We start from the raw sequence: 22,447 nt of genomic DNA on the forward strand, positions 1-22,447 counted from the left end.
ATGAAACTACTGTATGTGCAGGAAATTCTCAAACTAATATTCAAGACTTAGCCAATAGGCTGAAATCAACTGCTCTGCAGGATGAAAGTGATAGTGATGACCCTCTTGACACAAGATATGAGCAGGTAGAAGAGATTGTTCAACCCAATGAAGGAGGAGTAGATCACATCAATGACGAACAGATAATAGGAGAGGGTGCTATTGAACCTAACAACGCAATCAAGAATGAGGAAGACACTCAAAGAGGCGCAAATCCTCTTGGACCAAATCTTCGGTGGAGTAGAAATCACCCACCTGATCTGGTCATCGGTAACCCTACTGCACCTATTCGTACACGTAATCAACTGATTGATGAGCTATTGCATGCAACTTTTATTTCACAGCTAAAGCCCAAACACATAGATGAAGCATTACAAGATGCTATCTGGATTGAAGCAATGCAAGAAGAACTAAATCAGTTCAGTAGAAACAAAGTGTGGAATCTAGTCCCTCGACCGACAAATCAAAATATCATAGGCACCCGATGGGTATTTCGCAACAAATTGAATGAAGATGGGACAGTGGTAAGAAATAAAGCCCAACTGGTTGCTCAAGGATTCAGACAGGAGGAAGGCATTGACTTTGACGAATCATTCGCTCCAGTAGCAAGGCTTGAGGCTATCAGAATATTTCTTGCCTATGATGCTTACAAAATTTTCAAAGTATATCAAATGGATTTCAAGTCAGCTTTTCTCAATGGTCTACTTCAATAAGAAGTATACGTTGAACAACCACCAGGTTTTATCAACTCTTTAACTCCTAAGTACGTGTTTAAGCTTGATAAAGCTCTTTATGGCTTAAAACAGGCACCACATGCATGGTATGATACGTTATCACAATTCCTATTAGATCATGCATTTACTATAGGAACGGTCGATAAGACTCTTTTTAAGTTTGTTAAAGGCAATCACATCTTACTCGTTCAAATATATGTAGATGATATTATATTTGGATCAACTAATCCTTGCCTATGCGAGAAATTTTCTAAGATGATGCAGGAACAGTTTGAAATGAGCATGATGGGAGAATTAAACTTCTTCCTTGGACTACAAGTCAAGTAGCTGGATAATGGCATCTTCATAAATCAAGCTAAGTACACCAAAGAACTTATCAAGAAGTTTGGCATGGAAAATTGCTCTGCAATTTCTACCCCTATGAGTGCTTCTATTAAACTTGACAAATATGAAGCAGGAGCACCAGTTGAGGTAACTATGTATCGAGGTCTAATCGGTTCATTACTTTATCTTACAGCCAGTAGACCAGATATTATGTTTGCTGTATGCTTATGTGCAAGATTTCAAGCAGCACACAAGCAATCGCATTACATTGCAGCCAAAAGGATTATTAAATATCTTAAAGGCACTACAAATGTGGGTCTTTGGTATTCCAAAGACTCAGAATTTAACCTTGTTGGTTATTCAGATGCAGATTATGAAGGTTGCAAGATCGACAGAAAAAGCACTAGCGGGTCATGTCAATTCTTAGGAGATAGACTTATTTCATGGTTCAGTAAGAAGCAAACATCAATTGCCACCTCCACCGCTGAAGCAGAATACCTTGCAGCTGGCAGTTGTTGTGCTCAAATACTATGGATACAACAACAGCTTAGGGATTATGGAATTGAGTCAAATGAAGCTCCTATATTTGTTGACAACACGAGTGCTATTGCAATCACTCAAAATCCAGTGATGCATTCCAGAACCAAGCACATTGATGTGCGCCATCATTTCATTCGTGAACACGTAATCAAAAAGTAGATTCAAATGATCTACGTATCTACTGACCAGCAGGCTGCAGACATCTTCACCAAGCCATTGCCGGACGCTAAGTTTTCATATTTTCGCAATATTCTTGGTTTAATTGATTTAAATTAAGACAAGCATGAGTTTAGGGGGAATACCTGTTTATTTCATTCAAACTTTCATTACATGGAGTGCATAACCCTAACCCCTACTGAGTCTGAAGTCAGCATGAGCCGCAGAAATTCTGCTTCTCATTTTGTGACTCCACTCTATCATCCAGACAGAGAGCGATCCTTGACCATTTCATACGTCGTCGTCAAAACAGATGTTTTGCATCTCGTCTCTTTCCGCCAACAACATCATAAGTCGAATAGCAGATGGCCTTAGCACCACACCAGTGCTCTGAGTTCGCAAGCAGCGCTTGCACCATAGCAACCCTGCAGCAAGGCCTGGACTAAGAGGCACAACACCTGAACGATATCGACGGCGAATGGCTTCCATCATATGCCACATGCCCATGCCTCTTTCCACGACTCTACTTCTGTAGATGGACTTTCGTCTTTTGAAATCGGACTCATCCATCTCTTTGTTTGCTATTTGTTATTTTATCAACTAAGTTACGATCTATTTAATCGTTTACTTCACATTATTTATAAGCGAAGAATACAGAAGGCCAAAGGTCATAAATTCCAAACAGCTATCCACTGATTTATCTTCGAGAAAATCCGGAAGAGATACTGGCTCAGACATTTGATAAGCTTACAGTATCGATATTTGTGCACTCTTGCATTTACTTAAAAGCTTAAAATAGTTATTATGTGCAACAATGTTTTGTCATTATGAAAATCTGTCTTCTTTCTCGATGATATCTCGTTTAATGTGTGGTGTACCGTCACTTCATCCATCATGTGGACCATTTTGATACTTTATGGTATTGATCGATGCCTCTAGCAGAAGGTCACATGTATGCTTATTGTTAACTCGAAATGTGGCATTTGCAAGATTAATGGATCAAATAATAAAATTTTTGAATCAATTTCCCGATTATACAATCAAAAAAATAAAACTTGATAATGCTGAAGAATTTACATCTCATACTTTCAACGACTATTGTATGTCGATGGAAATCACTGTTGAACATCCTGTAGCTCATGTTCATATACAAAATGGATTAGTTGAATCATTGATTAAATGTCTACAACTGATTGCTAGACCAATGATTATAAGAACAAAACTCCCTATTTCTATATGGGAACATGCAATTTTACATGTTACGACATTAATTCGCATTAGACCGAGTGCATATCATAAATTCTCGCCATTGCAACTTGCATTTGGTAAAAAACCAGATATTTCTTATCTGAGAATTTTTGGATGTATGGTGTATGTGCCTATTGCACCACCTCAACGATCAAAAATGGGTCCTCAAAGAAAAATCGGTATTTATATCGGTTATGATAGTCCATCAGTCATTCGATATCTTGAGCCTCAGACAGGTGATGTGTTTACAACACGTTTTGCTGATTGTCATTTTAATGAAAAAATCTTCCCAATGTTAGGGGGAGAAAAGAAACACATCGAAAAAGAAATCACATGGTATGTACCATCATTGTTACATTTGGATCCAAGAACCAAATAATGTGAAAAAGATGTACAGCAAATTGTGCATTTGCAAAGAATAGAAAATCAAATGCCAGATGCATTTGCAGATACAAAAGGGGTAACAAAATCATATATACCTGCTGTAAATGCTCCTGCTCGAATTGAAATGACAAAAAAACAAATTGAAGACACTCATGATGTCATAAAACGCTTGAAGCGTGGAATGCCAGTCGGTTCCAAGGATAAAAATCATAGGAAAAGAAAAGTCATAGAGAAACACGATGATCACAAAATAGAAAATAGTGTTCCAGAAGATACACCTGATGATGAAAATGTTCTGTCAGAACCACAAACTGACGAGAATCGTGAAATCTCTATCAATTATATTAATACTGGAAAAATATGGAACCGAAAAGATATAAAAGATATTGATGAGATATTTTCTTATAATGTGACATGTGACATCATAAATGAGAATAAGGATCATGAACCAAAATCTTTTGGTGAATGTAAAACTCGGCATGATTGGGCAAAATGGAAAGATGTCATCCAGGTTGAATTGAATTTTCTAAATAAACGTAATGTTTTTGGACCTGGTAGCGCTTAGTCGTGTCGCGCCCAAATTACCCGACTCAACTCAGATAAATAAAATATGCAGTAGTGAGAGTAGGGATCGTTCCCATGAGGAAAGTGAAATTTATCGTGTTTTAGAATAAAATAAAAGGTGTTTTGAGTTTTGAATTAACTACTAAAAAGTAACAGCGCTTAAATTCAAATTTTATCACTAACATGCAAGATTGAAAATTATACTGAGGAAATCAATTAAAAACAAGCTTTGGTATCGATCGACTACACCCTTGAAATTATTCATTCGATCATCGATTACCTAGAAATAATTAAATCTATCAAATATTCATCATTGAAAATTAAATTCTTGTTTCACTTTAATCTTATTTAACTAGACACAAGCGTTCTAAGTTAACCCTTACCAATTAATTAACTCAATACAAACGATTAGATTTAAATCCACGATGGCATGCAAACTAGTGAAACTGACAAATCTAGACAACACATACACAAGCGGGTGTATTTAATCTAGTCAATCGTTATTCCTACAATTCAATAAATTCACAAGAGAAAAATATCAATCGTAGTTTCTTAGCAAATTAGTTGATTCAAACAATTACGGATTTAAATTCTAATTTGGCAGTAGATTGTATAGCGAAATCCTAGGGTGATCAATCCAAAAATCTCACATACAAGAATGAAATAATTTAGAACAATTTTTTATACTCAATAACAATTAAACACTGAAAATTCAAATCTCACAAACAAATAAAATCAAGGGCTTGTCTTCCTCAACCAAGTTCTAGAAACTAGTCACAACGATTCATGAAAAACGAAAGAAAAATCAAAAGAAGAGAAGAAATCTAAGAAAAGTTGGAATAAAACCTAGCCGCCAAGGAATACTTGGTGTTCTATCTCCCAAAAGTCTGATAATAATCTCAGAAAAACGGAATAATAACCTAATAAAAGACTAGAGTCCTTAATAAAAGAGTTTCCAAAATTACAAATTCCTTCCCGAACAGCCCGGCTCGCTCGATCGGTAAAAGATGGCGGATCGAGAAACCAAACTTCTGTCCAAAAATATTTTTTTCCCCCAGAACAGGTCTCGCTCGATCCGTAAAAAATGACGGATCGAGCGAGCAAGTTTCTGTCCAGCGCGCAACGTTTTTAAAAAATTCATATCTCAAGATCTAGCCATCGGATTGAGCTGAAATTTGGACAGAAGCTTCAAAACATCTTGAATTTCATTCTGAACGGTGAAGATCGGATTTAGATCTCTCTAAAATTTAAAATGATTTTTTTATCATTGCTGCTCCGTAATTCATTCTTGCGCAATAGTTTTTCCATCTTTTCCTCTCAAATTCATCTACCTTTTGCTCATTCTCCTTCTTCTCCTAAATCAAACCAAAAAAAATAATTAGGAACTATACAATGCATTTAATCAATGTAAATTCTCCTAATCACACAAATTATCTCAAATAAATATAAGACAATATCACCACATCAAACTCTCTCATACTTAAACCTTGCTCGCCCTCGAGCAACACAAAACCAGGAATAAGTTCGAGCTCATAATCCATAACAAAAATAACCATGATTTACACATTTGTGCCTCAGGAATTAACTCAATGCATGATCAAGAAAGGCGTTAAAATGCTAACAACAGAACAAGTTCAATATCTAGACATTTCAACTAGAGAAATAGTCCCGAACGTTTGTGTGTGTATGGTCATTAGGAAGTGTCATGCACACTCCACAGATCCATTCAATGTAAAACCCCACAATAGCTCAAGTTTCACACCAACAAATCAAATTAAACCATTGAGAAGTTTTATGGTCTTTTCACCTGTCCGGATAATTGCACCCGGTTATCCTCAACTTCGTACATTCTCCTCCATATTTCGCTCTTGAAATTTGTATGATTAGAATTTCAATCCCCATTCCAATACCTCCCCTCACCTTACTAACTCCATTCTTTTCTTTTCTTTTCTTTTCTTTTCTTTTCTTTTCGATTAAGCTCAAAAGGGAGGTTGATGGGCTAGCGACTTCCTAAAACTATCACAAGGCTCACACGACCTTCACTATATCATATACAATTCACAAACCATGACTCATGTGTGCTAAAGAATATTCAAGAACCATATCAAAGTCTAATTTGCATTGGAGATCAAAGTGTTCCAAGGTTAGCAAATCATCTATTTTCAAAAGCATGCATGTCATCAATTAGATATCATCATGGTCTAGTGAATTTAAACAATCAAATTCATCACTAACTATGAGCTCTTAAAAAAAATTCTCATAAAAACGGCTAAATTCTCTCAATGGCTGGCTAAGTCCTCTCTCCCATACTTAAAATCTTACATTGTCCCCAATGTAAGTAAAAATTCAAAACAAAAATAAATAAATACTAAGAATGAAAAAAAAAATACTCCCTGTGGGTTGCCTCCCAAGCAGTGCCTCTGTTTATAGTCGTCGGCCCGACTGCATGTTTCAGTTCATCATGGTGGTTCATATCTAGTTGTCTTGTCCACCTTTACCCATTTGAGAGATTTTGCAGTTATTTTCAGTCCATGCTGCTTCTCCTTGGATTTCTTGGGTATTTCTGTGTCTTTATCTGGAGGAAGGTTTTTTCGCAATTCGAGGTGCCTGTAATTCAGAAGGAAAAATCTTATCATTTGAGTTTTCAGCATATTGTGCAACAACTTTCTCTAACTTATTCCCATTCAAAAATTTCTTGTGTTCTTATGACAAGTAATCATTGATATCAAGATTATTAACAGTGCTTTCACAACTAGGAAAATTCGGGTTATCAAAAATATTAAACTTGACAATCTCCCCATCGAATTCCATAGTGAGAGTACCTTTATTAACATCTATAACAAACTTTGAAGTTTTAAGAAATGATCTTTCTAGCAAAATTGGACTCTTCAAATCATTGTTTTTCATTTCAAGCACATAAAAACCAGCAGGAAAAACCAAATTACCAACTTGCTTAAGAACATCCTCGAACACACCTCTAGGATAAATAGTAGATCTATCAGCCATCTGGATAACAGTTGTCGTTTCATTCAAAGGCCTTAGTTTTAAGGAATCATAAACAGAGTATGACATGACATTAATCGATGCTACTAAGTCTAACATGGCCGTATCAAACTGAACATCTCCTATTTTACAAGGAATCGAAAACATACCTGGATCCTTGCATTTTTCAGGTGTCTTTCTCCGAATCACAGCAGAAACCTGTTCTCCTAATTCAACTTTTTGACATCCCTTCAGTTTTTTTTTCTTTTCGCAGTACATAATTCTTTTAAAAATTTAGCATAGCGAGGTATTTGCTTAATAGCATCTAATAATGGAATATTGACCTCACATCTACGTAAAATTTCATACAACCCATTGATACCTTCATCCTTCCTAGACTCTTTCAATGCAAGGGGAAAAGGGGCTACATGTTTATACTCAGAAAGATGAGGAAACTTACCTTTTTGTGTGTCTTTCTGACTTGGGTCACTCTCTTCTACCTTAGATTCCTTCACATATTCATTCTGTACTGGTTCTTGCATCACTTCTTCATGAATCTTCAACTCTCTTCCACTTCTCAAGGTGATTGCACTCACATTCTCCTTCGGATTCACCACTATCTATTATGGTAAGCTGCTAGAATTTTGTGCCTTCAACCTATTTATTGTTGTTGCCAACTGCCCCACCTGAGTGTTCAAGTGTTGGATACTTGCTCTCGTTTCCTGTTAAAAATTTAAAGTATTAGTTGCAAGATCCTTAACAATGTTTTCTAGAAACACACCAGGCGCTGGAATTTGAGAACGCTGTTGTTTTGGAGGATGATACGGTTGCCTGTATGCTTGATTATTCGGTTGCACGTGAGGTGCAGGCTGATTCATCGGAGGGTTTCCGTATCTAAAGTTGGGATGATCCTTCCAACCTGGATTGAATGTTTTTGAGTAAGGATCATAATTTCTCTGTGGTGCCCCAGGAAATCCTCCAGCTGCATTGACTTGTTCGCTCGTTTCCTCTTGAAGCGTGGGACACATGTCAGTTGCATGTCCCCTTGCAGTGCAAATTCCACAAACCTTCACATTTTGTCCATTCCCTACAGCCATTTGACGCACAAGAGACGTCAGATCAATCAGTTGTTCAAGGGAAGAAACATTTACCTCATTGCCCCGTCTGGGTGCTGGATCACTCCTGTTAGTGCCAAATTAATGAGAATTGGCAGCCATATTCTCGATCAAATTCCTTGCTTGGATTGGAGTTTTGTCCACGAAAACTCCTTCACTGGCCGCATCTAGCATACTTCTGTCATGAGACAACAAACCTTCATAACAATATTGGATTAAAAGATTTTCACTTATCTGGTGCTGCGGACAGCTAGCACAAAGATTCTTGAACCGCTCCCAATACTCGTGAAGTGACTCTCATGTATACTGTTTGATGCCATAGATCTCCTTTCTAATGTTTTCCGCTCTCGAAGCTGGAAAGTACTTCTCTAGAAATATCCTCTTCATCTCTGCCCAGGTGGTGATGGATCCAGGAGGTAGGTAGTATAGCCAATCCTTCGCAGCATTCTTCAACGAAAACGGAAAGGCTCTCAGTTGGATCTGCTCATCTGTTATTCCATAGGATTTCATGCTTGTGCATACCACATGGAATTCCATCAAGTGATTACGGGAATCCTCACCTGCAAGACCATGAAAAGCAGGCAACAAATGTATTAGCCCAAATTTTAATTCAAAAGTAGCATTAGCTTCTAAGGTAGGGAAAGTAATGCATAAAGGCTGCTGGTTCAGATCGGGGGTGCCCAGTTGTCTCAAACTCAGATTGGCGTTTGCAGCCATATCTCTTCTCTAGGTCCTTCGAATGGAACCTCTTCTTCCTCTTCAAATATTTTTCTCGCTTCTATCCTTCGACTATGCAATGTTCTTTCTATCTCTGGATCGTATGGAAATTCTTCTTCAGAAGAGTCACCTGAAAGCATGAACGAACCAGAGAAGCACAGGGGGGAAAAGAATAGAAATAGAAATAAAAACAAAAACACGAATAAATTAAACGCCTTCCCCGGAAACGACACCAAAATTTGATAGAGCTTAGTCGTGTCGGCCCCAAATTATCCGATTCAACTCAGATAAATAAAATATGCAATAGTGAGAGTAGGGAACTTTCCCACGAGAAAAGTGAAATTTATCGTGTTCTAGAATAAAATAAAAGAGGTTTTGAGTTTTGAATTAACTGCTAAAAAGTAACAGCGCTTAAATTCAAATTTTATCACTAACATACAAGATTGAAAATTATACTGAGAAAATCAATTAAAAATAAGCATTGGTATCGGTCGACTACACCCTTGAAATTATTCATTCGATCATCGATTACCTAGAAATAATTAAATCTATCAAATATTCATCATTGAAAATTAAATTCTTGTTTCACCTTAATCTTAGTTAACTAGACACAAGCGTTCTAAGTTAACCCTTACCAATGAATTAATCCAATACAAGCGATTAGATTTAAATCCACGATAACATGCAAACTAGTGAAACTGACGAATCTAGACAACACATACACAAGCGGATGTATTTAATCTAGTCAATTGTTGTTCCTACAATTCAATAAATTCACAAGCGGAAAATATCAATCGTAGTTTCTTCGCAAATTAGTTGATTCAAACAATTACGGATTTGAATTATAATTTAGCAGTAGATTGTATAGCAAAATCCTAGGGTGATCAATCAAAAAATCTCACATACAAGCATGAAATAATACAGAACAACTTTTGATACTCAATAAGAATTAAAAACTGAAAATTTTAATCTCACAAAAAAATAAAATCAAGGGTTTGTTTTCCTCAACCAAGTTCTAGAAACTAGCCATGACGATTCATGAAAAACGAAAGAAAAATCAAAAAAAGAGAAGAAATCTAAGAAAAGTTGGAATAAAACCTAGCCGCCAAGGAATACTTGGTGTTCTATCTCCCAAAAGTCTGATAATAATCTCAGAAAAACGGAATATTAACCTAATAAAAGACTAGAGTCCTTAATAAAAGAGTTTCCAAAATTACAAATTCCTTCCCGAACAGCCCGGCTTGCTCGATCGGTAAAAGATGGCGGATCGAGCGACCAAACTTCTGTCCAAAAATATTTTTTTCCCGCAGCACAGGTCTCGCTCAATTCGTAAAAAATGACGGATCGAGCGAGCAAGTTTCTGTCCAGCGCGCAACGTTTTTTAAAAATTCATATCTCAAGATCTAGCTATCGGATTGAGCTGAAATTTGGACAACAACTTCAAAACATCTTGAACTTTATTTTGAACAATGGAGATCAGATTTGGATCTATCTAATATTAAAAATGATTTTTTTTTATCATTGCTACTCCGTAATTCATTATTGCCAATAGTTTTTCCATCTTTTCCTCTCAAATTCATCTACTTTTTGCTCATTCTCCTTTTTCTCTTAAATCAAACCAAAAACAATAATTAGGAACTATAAAATGCATTTAATCAATGCAAATTCTCCTAATCACACAAATTAACTCAAATAAATATAAGACAATATCACCACATTAGGACCTATAGTCCTCACAACTGAAGGTGTAAAACCAGTTGGATACAAATGAGTTTTTATTCGAAAGGAAAATGAGAAAAATGAAATAGTAAGATATAAAGCTAGACTTGTTGCACAAGGTTTTTCTCAAAGGCCTGGAATTGATTATGAAGAAACGTATTCTCCTGTTATGGATGCAATTACGTTTCGATATTTGATTAGTTTGGTAGTGTCTAAAAATTTGAAAATGTGTCTTATGAATGTTGTTACAACTTACTTATACGGATCACTTGATAGTGATATATACATGAAAATCTCTGAAGGATTCAAGATGCCTGAAGCACAAAGTTCAAAACCAGAGAATTTTATTCTGTGAAATTGCAAAGATCATTATATGGGTTGAAGCAATCCGGCCGAATGTGGTATAATCGGAGCACTTGATGAAAAAGGGATATGTAAATGATCCAATATGCCCTTGTGTTTTCATCAAGAAAACAACATCCGAATGTGTAATTATTGTTGTATATGTTGATGATTTAAACATCATTGGAACGAATAAGAAAATTCAAGAAGTTATGATGTACTTGAAGGAAGAATTAGAATTGAAGGATCTTGAAAAAACCAAGTACTGTCTGGGTTTGCAAATCGAACAAAAAAATGTAGAATTTTTGTTCACTAGGAAAATTATACAAAAAAGGTCCTTAAACATTTTAATATGGATAAATCAAATCCATTAAGTACTCCAATGGTTGTTAGATAATTAAATATAGAAAAAGATTCATTCCGTCCATGTGAAGATGATAAAGTTATTCTTGGTCCAGAATTATCATATCTAAGTGTCATTGGTGCCCTTATATATCTTGCAAATTGTACTAGACCTGATATATATTTTGCTGTAAATTTATTGGCAAGATTCAGCTCATATCCAACAAAGAGGCACTGGAACGGAATTAAACCTATATTCCATTATCTACGAGGAACGACAGATTTGAGACTTTTGTACTCAAAAGACACCAATCAAAGTATCATTGGTTATGCTGATGCTGGATATTTATCTGATCCACATAATGCACGTTCCCAAACCGGATATGTATTTACTCGTTGAGGCACTGCAATTTCTAGGCGTTCACAGAAATAAACACTCGTAACAACTTCATCGAATCACGCCGAGATTATTGCGCTACATGAAGCAAGTCGTGAATGTGTTTGGCTAAAATTAATGACACAACATATCCAAACTTCTTGTGAATTATCAGTAGACAAGAAGCCTGTGACGCTGTATGAAGATAATGCTGCATGTATTGCTCAAATGAAATAAGGATACATCAAAGTGGCAGAACCAAACATATCCCCCCAAAGTTCTTTGTCTACACTCAAGAGCTTGAGAAGAATAAAGATATTGATATCTATTACATTCAATCAAGTGAGAACTCATCAGATCTCTTCACAAAGGCGCTTCCTACGGCAATATTCAGAAAGCATATATATAACATTGGAATGCACAATCTACGACATATGTGAAGAATCGTTCGTGTTAACATGAGGGAGAGTTTACGTGGCTGCACTCTTTTTTTCTTACGATGGTTTTTATCCCAATGGGTTTTTCCTAGTAAGGTTTTTAACGAGGCAGTACAAAAACACGTAATAAAAACAGTCATCATGTCACGATCATCATCACAAGGGAGAATGTTGAAAATATGATATTATTATTATTATTATTATTATTATTATTATTATTATTATTATTATTTAAAGTTGAATATTGAATGTTGAATATTGAGTTGTAAAATGTTAAAAATTAGTGTGTGATGATGTAGATGACGATGTTTTAATTTTTGGACTAATCTCCAAATGAGATCTATAAATAGGTCTCTCCATTTGTGTATAAAAACACAATTGAATTGAGTGAAAAAAATTTGTGAAGTGTAGAGTTTGATATATTTTGAGTTTTGGAGTTTTTACTTTTTCACAACAATTCTTTGATTTTCTATATAAAATCTGGTTCTTTTTAATTGCAAGCATAATTATAATTTTGAATACATGTTTATTTAAATCCATTAATTTTTTTAGTGTCAACTAATTTGAGTTTGATTTTTTCGGTTACAGAACCGAAAAATTGACAGATCTACACATATCGGAGAAGTTCTGCATTTACAGTCAGATTAACAACAAGATCTACGAATCATCCACGATTTAATCGTGAGGTATATATCTAACCTTTTATATACATGGATATGTGAATGATTGTTTTAGTATAAATCAAAAGCAACGTATTATCATATGAGGTATATATCTAACTAGTGATTAATATGAAAATTTAAAAATTGTATAAAATTTGGATGATTCAATTCCCCTCTTTTTTCAAAATAATTGTCATCTTTCCCTCACTCACTTTCTCAAAGAATCGTTCTTTCCAATTTTTATTCTCTTTAATACACATGCTTCTACTAAATTTTCTTTCCTCTCTTTGTATAATTTTGGAGTGCGTTCGTGCATAATATTGTGATGTATACGCTTTTATATATTTTCATCGATTCTTTCTTTTTCCTCTTTTATTTTTTTTGTTCAATTGTTCGTCATAAAATTATTAGTTTTTAAAAATCTGCATGCACGTGTTATTATCATAAGATTCACAGAGAATATGTGATGCGTGCATCATTGCTTTATACTTAATGAAGGTACCGGTGCGTGACGTCCAAAATTTTCATGTTTCAATTGAGTTTTCAAATATATATTTATGTGTGTGTTTTTTGCTTCCAACTCCCAATCATCTTTTGTATGGATGAATGGTGAATTTCTTTTATGGTTGGTTAGACTTGTAATAAACAACATTCAACCAATAAATTTACAAGTGTTTCTCATAAAAAAAATTAAAATTCATTTGTTAGTTTTTTCTACTAGAAAAACTTCAACTCTTGTGTTAAAAAAATAATTTGAAATTATTATTATTATTATTATTATTATTATTATTATTATTATTATTATTATATAAGATTACGACCGAGAATAATATTGAAGAAAAATATTTACCAAAAAAATGTTTGAAGGATTTATAAATTTAAAGACTTTAATAGATGTGTGTGTGTGTGTGTGTGTTTTTTTTTGACTTTAATAGATGTGTTGACACCAAAGAAAGACGTGATTTTGGGAAAAGTGAAGCATTATTTTGTCGTATAATCAATGACGAAACCAGAAACGTAACTAAATTTTTTTGAATTTTTAAACAACGATTGCAAAACCATGGTTTTAAATATTATGTTCCTGAATTCAATGTAAATGAAGTATTTTTCTACAAACAGAAATAAATCTCAACACTTTTACAAAAAAAGACTTTAGAATTCTTGACATATGAGTGTGCGTGTGTGTGTATATATATATATATATATATATATATATATATATATATATGAGATTTTTTCTCCTGCCTAACTAACCCTCCCCATCACATTCCCAATTTAATGACATGTCATGCCACGTAATTTTTTTTTTTTTAAAAAAAATTAAAACTTTCTTCCCCGTAATCTGTAATCTTTCCTCTTTCTTTCTAAGTCGGTTCCCACCAGCCTCCGCCGTAAGCCTCCGCCCGATTCCTTTGGTCGCGCCTCTCTTTCATAGGACTCGTTTTTTTCTCATTTTCTTGTTTTTAATGATGTGTTTTAAAAAAAAATTCTTGCCTGATTTCATTTTGTAGTCATTCGTTTTTTTTTTTTTTTAATTACTAATTTTTTGGCCTTAAAAATTGAGTTGAAAATGCAGATTTTGGGTCCTGCTTCGTAAATCTAAGGTCTTGATAAATCTGGTCATTACTCGGTCAAAAGGTAAGGGTTTTGATTTTTTTTTCTTATAGATAAATCCTTATGTTTTCTTGTTTTTGTTAGAACATTAATGTTTCTATTTTGGAGATTTAATAATTCACAAGCCGATGATGTAGTCATGAAGGAATTAAATGAGTGTCCTGGTTTCATCTTGGTGCGTGTTTCAGTTTCAGTCACAAGCCGATGATGTAGTCATGAACGAATTAAAATGAGTGTCCCTTGCTTCGAATAATATTGGAATATAAAGAATCAGAAAGAATTTGGGGGCATTTTTGTTTAAAATATTCTAAATTTAAGGTTTGCAAGTCAAACTTGCTATTGTTCTTGGTTTTTTCCACTTAAACAACAAGTTCTTGTTTGTTACCGAAATAATGGTCGTGTTTTAATGACCCCACCAATTAAACTTTTGTATAGATCTCACTTAAATCATTTATTTTTTAGTGTAAAAATTTTGACGAAGATTTTAATGTAAAATCATTAATTTTTTGGTATATTACAAGTTATTCCTCAAGTTATCAGCACCAAGGGTTGAAAGTTCAAAACCACTAGAATCTTGTGTCACTTTGTAATTATTTTTTTGGTTCTTGTTCTTAAAAGCAGTAATGAAGGAACTAAATGTTTTTAAATATTTTGATGTGAGTTTCAGTTTGATTCAAATAGAAATATGTTTTTAAACATAAAATTTATACAGATATTATTTGGAACCCACTAAAATAACACGGTTGTTGAAGTCACTTTACCTAACCATTTTCTAAGGCAAGTGGCTCATTTTTTTTACCAATTCTGTTTTGAAACCTCTCGTTTTTATATTTATTTTTTTTTACGTAGTGATATCTATATAAAGAATGGAATAAAACAGTGATGATGATCAGATATACATGCCCGAAGTTGTAGATGAGAGAAAACCCAAAATTGGGATGGAATTTGGCTCAGTAGACGAGGCTTTTTTGTTCTATAACCATTATGCTCGAGAAGCTGGATTTAGCACGAGAATCAACAATAGCAAAAAAGATAAGATTACAAATGAGGTTGTTTGGAAATAATTTATATGCTCTAAAGAAGGGCATACCGATGAGAAGAAGAAACAACCAAGTGATGAGAAACGAAGAAAAGAAAGAGCTCGTGGTCAAGTGAGAACTGGTTGTCGATCAAAAATTTCAATTGTGAAGGCACAAAGTGGAACAAACTGGGATGTCAGTGCTTTTCAGGAGAGTCATAATCATCCACTATCGACTCCTTCAAAGGTGCATTTGCTACGGTCACATTGCACTGTTTCGGCAGCAAAGAAAGCATTGACTCAACAATTTTCAGAAGCCAATGTGTCAACTTGTCAGCAAATTCGGTTATTGGAGATTGAGTATGGAGGGTCTGAGCATATTGGTTGCACAGAAACAGATATTAGAAACTTTGAGAGAGATCTGAAAAATGAACAAAAAGGTATCGATGCAGAAACACTAATCGAGTTCTTTGCATCCGAAAAAGAGAAGAATTCTGATTTTTTCTTCATATATGAGACAGATTCAGAAAAGAGATTAAATAGGTGTTTTTGGGCGGATGCTGTATCAAGGAGGACATACAGTGCATTTGGTGATGTAGTTGTGTTTGACACGACGTATAACACCAACAAATATGGGATGATTTTTGCACCACTTGTAGGAGTTAATCATCATCATCAAACGATTGTTTTTGGTTGTGGATTTCCAAGTGATGAGAAAACCAAGTCTTTTGTTTGGCTGCTTAACAAGTTTGTAGAAGCCATGCCTACAGGTGCACCAAACGTGATCATTACTGACCAGGATTCTGCTATGAAGAAAGTCATTGCACAAGTTTTCCCACAAACAATGCATCGATATTGTTTGTGGCACATACTGAACAAGTTCTCAGAGAAATTAGACCCTATGACTTTTCGTGACCACTATCAAAGCATCAAGCATGGCATCGAAAATTCAACAACACCAGATGAATTTGTGAGTTCTTGGGAAGAGGCCATGAAATGTGCTAAACTGGAGGGAAATGATTGGTTACAACTGATGATGATTTGAGAAAGAAGTGGGTAACAGCATATCTTAATCATGTTTTTGCTACTGGAATGTCAAGTAGTCAAAGATCTGAAAGTTCTCATTTATTTTTTAAGAGGTATGTCTCCAAGAAGAACTCGTTGGTGGATTTTATAATCCGTTTCAATAGAGCACTCAAACATCAAAGGCATAATGAGTTAGTTTCCGACCATGTTGATAGAAATGAGTGTCCGAAGATCAAAGGAAATTTTCCAATGGAACATCAGATGGTTAAGGTGTATAAAAAAAAAATGGGTTGAGTTTGAAAGTGAAATCAGTGAGAGTCATGGCTATTGTGTGCAACAAGTCTCAGAAGAAGATGAAAAAGTGATCTACAATGTGATGCATTATCAAAGCTCTTCTTCCTCTAAACCGAAGGTGCTCACACATGACAAAGAAAAGAACTACATATCATGTAGTTGTAAGAAGTTTGATTTTGAGGGAATTCCATGTAGGCATATGTTAGCCTATTTTCGTTTCAACCAGGTGTTTCAATTGCCTGATAAATATATACTCAATCGATGGACACAACATGCAATGGTTGGAGCACCATATACAATGGGTGAAGAAAATATCAGCAATGATCCGGAGAAGCTTTTGATTTCACGACACTCGAGATTATCCTTCAAGAGTTCATTAATAGTTGATGAGGCATCTTTGACAGATGAGGGAACAAAGCTCATGGAGGAACAATTGGATTCTCTCTACTACAAAATTAGGGAAATTAACAGCAGTAGAAATCTGAGAATGGGAAGGCAGAGGAAGAGAACTATTGATGGGCCCTTGGATATTTTGGATCCTTTTGAAGTGAGAACAAAAGGATGTGGTAAGAGATTGAAATCTGCAAAGGAGAAATCAATCTCAAGAGTTAGGCAATGCCATGGCTGTGGGCTTCGAGGTGTGTCCCATGATAAACGCAATTGTTCGAATTTGCGTGACGGGTATGTCTAGAATATTTTTTTTTTCATTTACACCAATCAATGTCATTAATTCTTGCAATAATTTTGATTTATTGTTTACTAGGTCAACTATAGATAATCAATACAACATTGATACGAGCACAGACGAAGAAGATGTGGATCCATAAAGTATCTCTCATTTTTTTCTTTAACTAGTGAGTCGTACACTTTGGTGCTTTTGATTATTTATTAATTACGAATTATATTTTGCTTTTTCCGTACTCCTTTTGTGATTTCTGAACTCCATTGTTGTTGAGCAAAATCCAAGTGAGTTCATTAACTAATGCATCGCTTATTCTCTGTTTCTGCCCACATTGCAGCTGAAGTTGAGGTATATGAACTTGGTAAGATCTGTTCGATCAATTCTTTTTACAGTAAAGCAGTTAGCATTTTGATGTGAATTTAAAATAAAAATTGTTTGCAACTAAATAATATTTCTTGAGATTGTCGTTGGTAAAGGTTCTGTAAAATCGTTGCGCGTTCGTGACGTTGGCTCCATTGTAAATATTCGTAGGCCAATGCAAGAAATCGTAAAATAATTCGAATGTATTTGTGTAGGTGGCATTTACATCTGTTATGTTGTGGCTCGATTTGTGGCATTTCAAGAGTAGTGAGTTTTTTGTTTTTTTTTTGGTGACTAGGCTAAACCAATATTGAAAGAACCACACAGATTCTCAGAACTCGCTGATCCTCTACTTCAAGGAGAATTTCCAAAGAAAAGCTTCAACCAAGCGATAGCTATAGCAGCAATGTGTCTCCAAGAAGACACGTCGGTTCGAGAAACACATCATAAATCGATCTATTTTAACTGTTGTTGGATTATGATTTTTTCGTTTTTGTTTCGTGGTCTTTAATTTTTAGTTACTCGAGGGGAAAATATTGATCAAATAGGTAGTAGGATGAAAGTTTCGGATGGAGGGGTAAAGTTATGCAAGCATGTATATGACCAAGCAAGACTTGCAACCATATAGTTATATCTTAATTAATTTTTACAAACGTGGAATACCTATTTCTTAATTAATTTTTATTAAATTTTTATACAATGAGAATGATTATATAAAATTGCCAAAAATATAAACAATAAAATATTGTTGAAAAATAAAATGAGTGTCTAAGTGAATTTAATGATATTATTAAGTAAAATTTATTTTATAATTTCATCATTTAGCTCGAACAAGAGTAATCCAGTTGAACAAATAGCTGACAAAATGATCAGGTGCAAAAAAGCAAGAATGCTCCAACTAGATCACAAGGGAAAAGATATATATGCAAAAAAAATGAAATTAAGATATAGCATTTCATATCATCCCTTCTTTCCACGTGCAATATATATGGAATAATGGCAAGCAAACCACCACAGGTCCTCATTACACATTTCTCCAAACTTCCATTAATTGCTTTAAAATAAAGATAGTACATGGAACAAATTATGCAGCTAGCAAGTAGATGTTACTTAATACATTAATTAATATTACTTTTTTTTGTTCTTGTCTTTGCCACCAAAAAAGATGGACCCAATATGTAATATACAAATGAACAAAACACCAATACAAGTGTTATAACTCATAGAAGTCATTCATATGAAATCAATAACCTAATACATTCTCACTCAGATTTTAAGTTCTTACAAAACACTAGTACAATATCTAAGAAAATATCCAATAACCCAAGCAAAACAAAATGAAAGTTAGCCCTGATCCAGCAAGCATCAACTTCAAATTTCGATTCTCCTTTTTAGTTTCTTTCTTATAAACTTCGAGCACAGCCAGCTTCCATTTTAAGTCAGGAATTATGGTCATTGTCCTAGGACACATCGGAGGATCTTCCCACGCAAAATAATTACAACCATTACTCTGTCATAGCAAACAAATTATTCAAATGAACACATTATAACAAATCTATAAAAACAAATTCAAAATAAACCTGAAAAACCGATGAATTGAAATGGTAGACATCACCTTTCAATTCCGGCAGTCATGAAACCTTCGCCCTGGTTTATCAGGTGTCCAAGAAACCCTCAATGCCGCCCTTTTCCCGTATTTACAGAACACCAATCCTCCTGCAGAAGAAACCGAACACATCGTCCTAATCTCACTATATTTTTTCAAACGATCAGAAACATTCGTTAAATAATGGAATGACAAGATAGCCCCACCTGTTGAACCACTACACGTAGGTCAATACCCATCCTTATTCACCCAATGTACCTTTACAATAATTAAAAACAATTAACATCATCAAGATCCATTGTTCACTTTAATTTGTGCATAACACTTATTTTTAAGAAATGATCAAGGCATACTTCTAAAATCTGGTTTGTGCAATGCAGTTAAAAATATATATATAATGCTAAATATATATATATTTATTTTATTTGTTATAAATCACAAGTCACCCTACTTAAAATCCGAGACTTGACTACACCAAGTGAAAACCATAAACTAACCTGAACACTCTCATTATCAAGATAATAGAGCAAATTCAAGACTTAGCCTTGAAAATTATTAAGTTAAATATCATATTCAAAATCAAGTGAAAATAGAATTGTCTAGTGATTCATTATCAGACACCATTCTCTTTCGAACACAAAAATTACAAAGACCATGGTGTGATATCTTCGAGATACCCAGAAAAAAGGATAAAATTAAGGAACATAATATGATGTAGTTGTTTCAAGGAAGACTAAAACTCACGTAGCGCGGCGGCCGAGAGGCTTGTAGCTGCGGCGGGGGCTGGTGGAAAGCGGATGTCGGCGGCGGCGGCGGCGGCAAAGCTTGTAACTGCGGCGGGATGTGGTGGGAAGCGGCTGGCGGCGACGACACGGCACAGAATGAGTTTATGAAATTAGGGCGCCATGGAAAAAAAAAAAGAAGAAAGAGGGAAAATAAATTACGGGGAAGAAAGAAGAATGGGGTTATGAGATATGGGTTTAATTTTTTTTTTAAAAAAATTACGTGGCATGACATGTCATTAAATCGGGAATGTGGTGGGGAGGTTTAGTTAGGCAGGAGAAAAGATCTTATATATATATATATATATATATATATATATATTATATTAATATATATATATATATATAGGTATCTCCTAGGATGAGAAGAAAATGGAGAAAGAAAACGTCGAAGAAAGGGCGGTTTTATTTGGGAAAAACTAAAGCATTATTTTATCGTTATTGTAATTAGTTGCGATATCAGGGTTGTAAATAAAAAAATTAAAAAAAAACGAGGTCAAAATCATGATTCTATCAGTTTTGAAAAAAAAAAATACTTTATAAAATGATAGAATCATGATTTTGATATATTTGTTATAAAGTAATTTTTTTTTTCAAAAATGATAGAATCATGAGTTTGACCTCGTTTTTTTTTAATTTTTTTATTTACAACCCTGATATCGCAACTAATTACAATAACGACAAAATAATGCTTTAGTTTTTCCCAAATAAAACCGCCCTTTCTTCGACGTTTTCTTTCTCCATTTTCTTCTCATCCTAGAAGATACCATTTTCTTTCTCCATTACTTTCTTCTCTTCACACCATACATAACACTTCCTTTATTCTACACAAGTGCATGCAAAAAAATTGAAATTTTAAGTTGTAGACTAGTAGATCCTTTGTGAAGAAGTTTAAGCACACAAGTTATTAGTAGCTTGAGAGAATCTCGGAAATTGGCCGGAATTGAATTTCTTCCTAACTTGTAAGTAAACGGGATCTACATTTTGTTTTTACTTTATAAATAAAATGGTTCCTTTTTTTTTTGTACCTTTTTTAGGATTATTTTTTGGTATTTTTAATATATTAAGATAAGATTATAATGTAAGAACCGAGATCTTGAAAAATATCATTTTGGAGATTGATCTAATTAATTACTAATTTTTTTTAGCAAATTTTGAATGAGTTATTTAGTGATCACTCGTTAATTGTACAATCATTTGATTGTTTCTTTAAGTTACTCATTAATTAAAAATGTTTACGGATTCATTTATTGTTATTAATTAAATATAGTTCGTGCATATAATTAATATGTCATTTTGTTATTGATTTTCAAATTTGCGCATGCGAAATTATAGTGATATTAGGTTTTTACTTCGCGACTCATATGTTTTTAAACTCTAGCTATCAATATATTTTTCTCGGTAATATATTATTTAATTAAAGTAGTGGTGAAATCAAATTCTATGAAATTGTTGATGAAATTTTGCATGCTTTGAATAAGTTATTAAATTAGTTCTTATATAGTAACATGTTGTACTTTTTCTTTTACTCGTAATGTTTTTCTCTCCCGAATATTGATCGAGTATTTTGCTGAATTGAATTTTACTGATATGACATAATAATAATTAATAAATGTCCGATGTCTTATGTTAATTTGATGGAAAAAAAGGAAAAAAAAAGGATTAAATATGAGAAAAACAAATTTGTCAGGCGCATATTGAGACACGTTTGCATGTAGGAATCCTAAGCACCGGCCACATAACCTTCTCATGCATTTAGCTGCCACCTTTTACAAAAAATAAACACGAGATTTTACATATTTAAGTTTAAATAGTATGTTTTTTTGCCCCTTATAATTTTCAGTATTTAAATATATAATTTTTTTTTATTTTTATTATTGTTTTACGATATAGCTCTAACCTCCTCCTTGAATATTTAATGCATTAAGCCGTTTAGGGGTCAATTATTTAAATGTACATTGATATTTTACCAACTTCTATTCAATTTTGAATACAACATACACATGCATGCAACAAGTGAAATCCCATTGATGTTTTTTGCTCTTCATCATCGTTTATATTTTCTTTGTAGGTTGTATTTTGGAGACTAATATTTGACCATAATTTTAAAGAAAACAAAAAACCAATTTACAGTTCAATATTCGTGCATGTCTTGATCTATTATTTTATCAAATTTTCGATTATTTGACCAAACTTTTATTTCTCTCATCTTTATTTTCCTTATATTTTCTTCATTAATTTAATTTATACTCTTGTCTTGTTTCAAGGCCCAAGGATCAGTCAAATTTCCAGATCAACGAGTGTGTAACATTTCAGGTAACCAAATATATAATATCTGATTTAGTGTTAAAAATTAAAAAATCTTATTTTATTTTCAAAAATAC

The 22,447-nt window shown here is 33.9% G+C and overlaps 2 protein-coding genes across 2 annotated transcripts; both read left to right on the forward strand.

Moving 5' to 3' along the window:
* Positions 1-1,163: 1,163 nt before the first annotated feature.
* Positions 1,164-1,796, forward strand: LOC140877320 (secreted RxLR effector protein 161-like). Its single transcript, XM_073280857.1, has one exon. The coding sequence runs from the start codon at positions 1,164-1,166 to the stop codon at positions 1,794-1,796; it is 633 nt and encodes a 210-aa protein (XP_073136958.1).
* Positions 1,797-15,194: 13,398 nt separating this feature from the next.
* LOC140877321 (protein FAR1-RELATED SEQUENCE 5-like) lies at positions 15,195-16,358 on the forward strand. The gene is made up of 2 exons (XM_073280858.1): positions 15,195-15,344; positions 15,486-16,358. The coding sequence occupies exons 1-2, from the start codon at positions 15,195-15,197 to the stop codon at positions 16,356-16,358; spliced, it is 1,023 nt and encodes a 340-aa protein (XP_073136959.1).
* The last annotated feature ends 6,089 nt before the right edge of the window (positions 16,359-22,447 follow it).

The sequence above is a fragment of the Henckelia pumila genome, chromosome 2, assembly GCF_033568475.1.
Source record: "Henckelia pumila isolate YLH828 chromosome 2, ASM3356847v2, whole genome shotgun sequence".
In the NCBI taxonomy this organism is placed as follows: Eukaryota; Viridiplantae; Streptophyta; class Magnoliopsida; order Lamiales; family Gesneriaceae; genus Henckelia; species Henckelia pumila.

What these genes read in the sequence shown, in the direction of transcription:
- LOC140877320 (XM_073280857.1), top strand. Translation starts at nt 1,164, where the DNA reads ATGGAAAATTGCTCTGCAATTTCTACCCCTATGAGTGCTTCTATTAAA.
- LOC140877321 (XM_073280858.1), top strand. Translation starts at nt 15,195, where the DNA reads ATGCCCGAAGTTGTAGATGAGAGAAAACCCAAAATTGGGATGGAATTT. An exon ending in AAGATAAGATTACAAATGAG is followed by an intron (nt 15,345 to 15,485) that starts GTTGTTTGGAAA and finishes TCAATTGTGAAG; the next exon opens with GCACAAAGTGGAACAAACTG.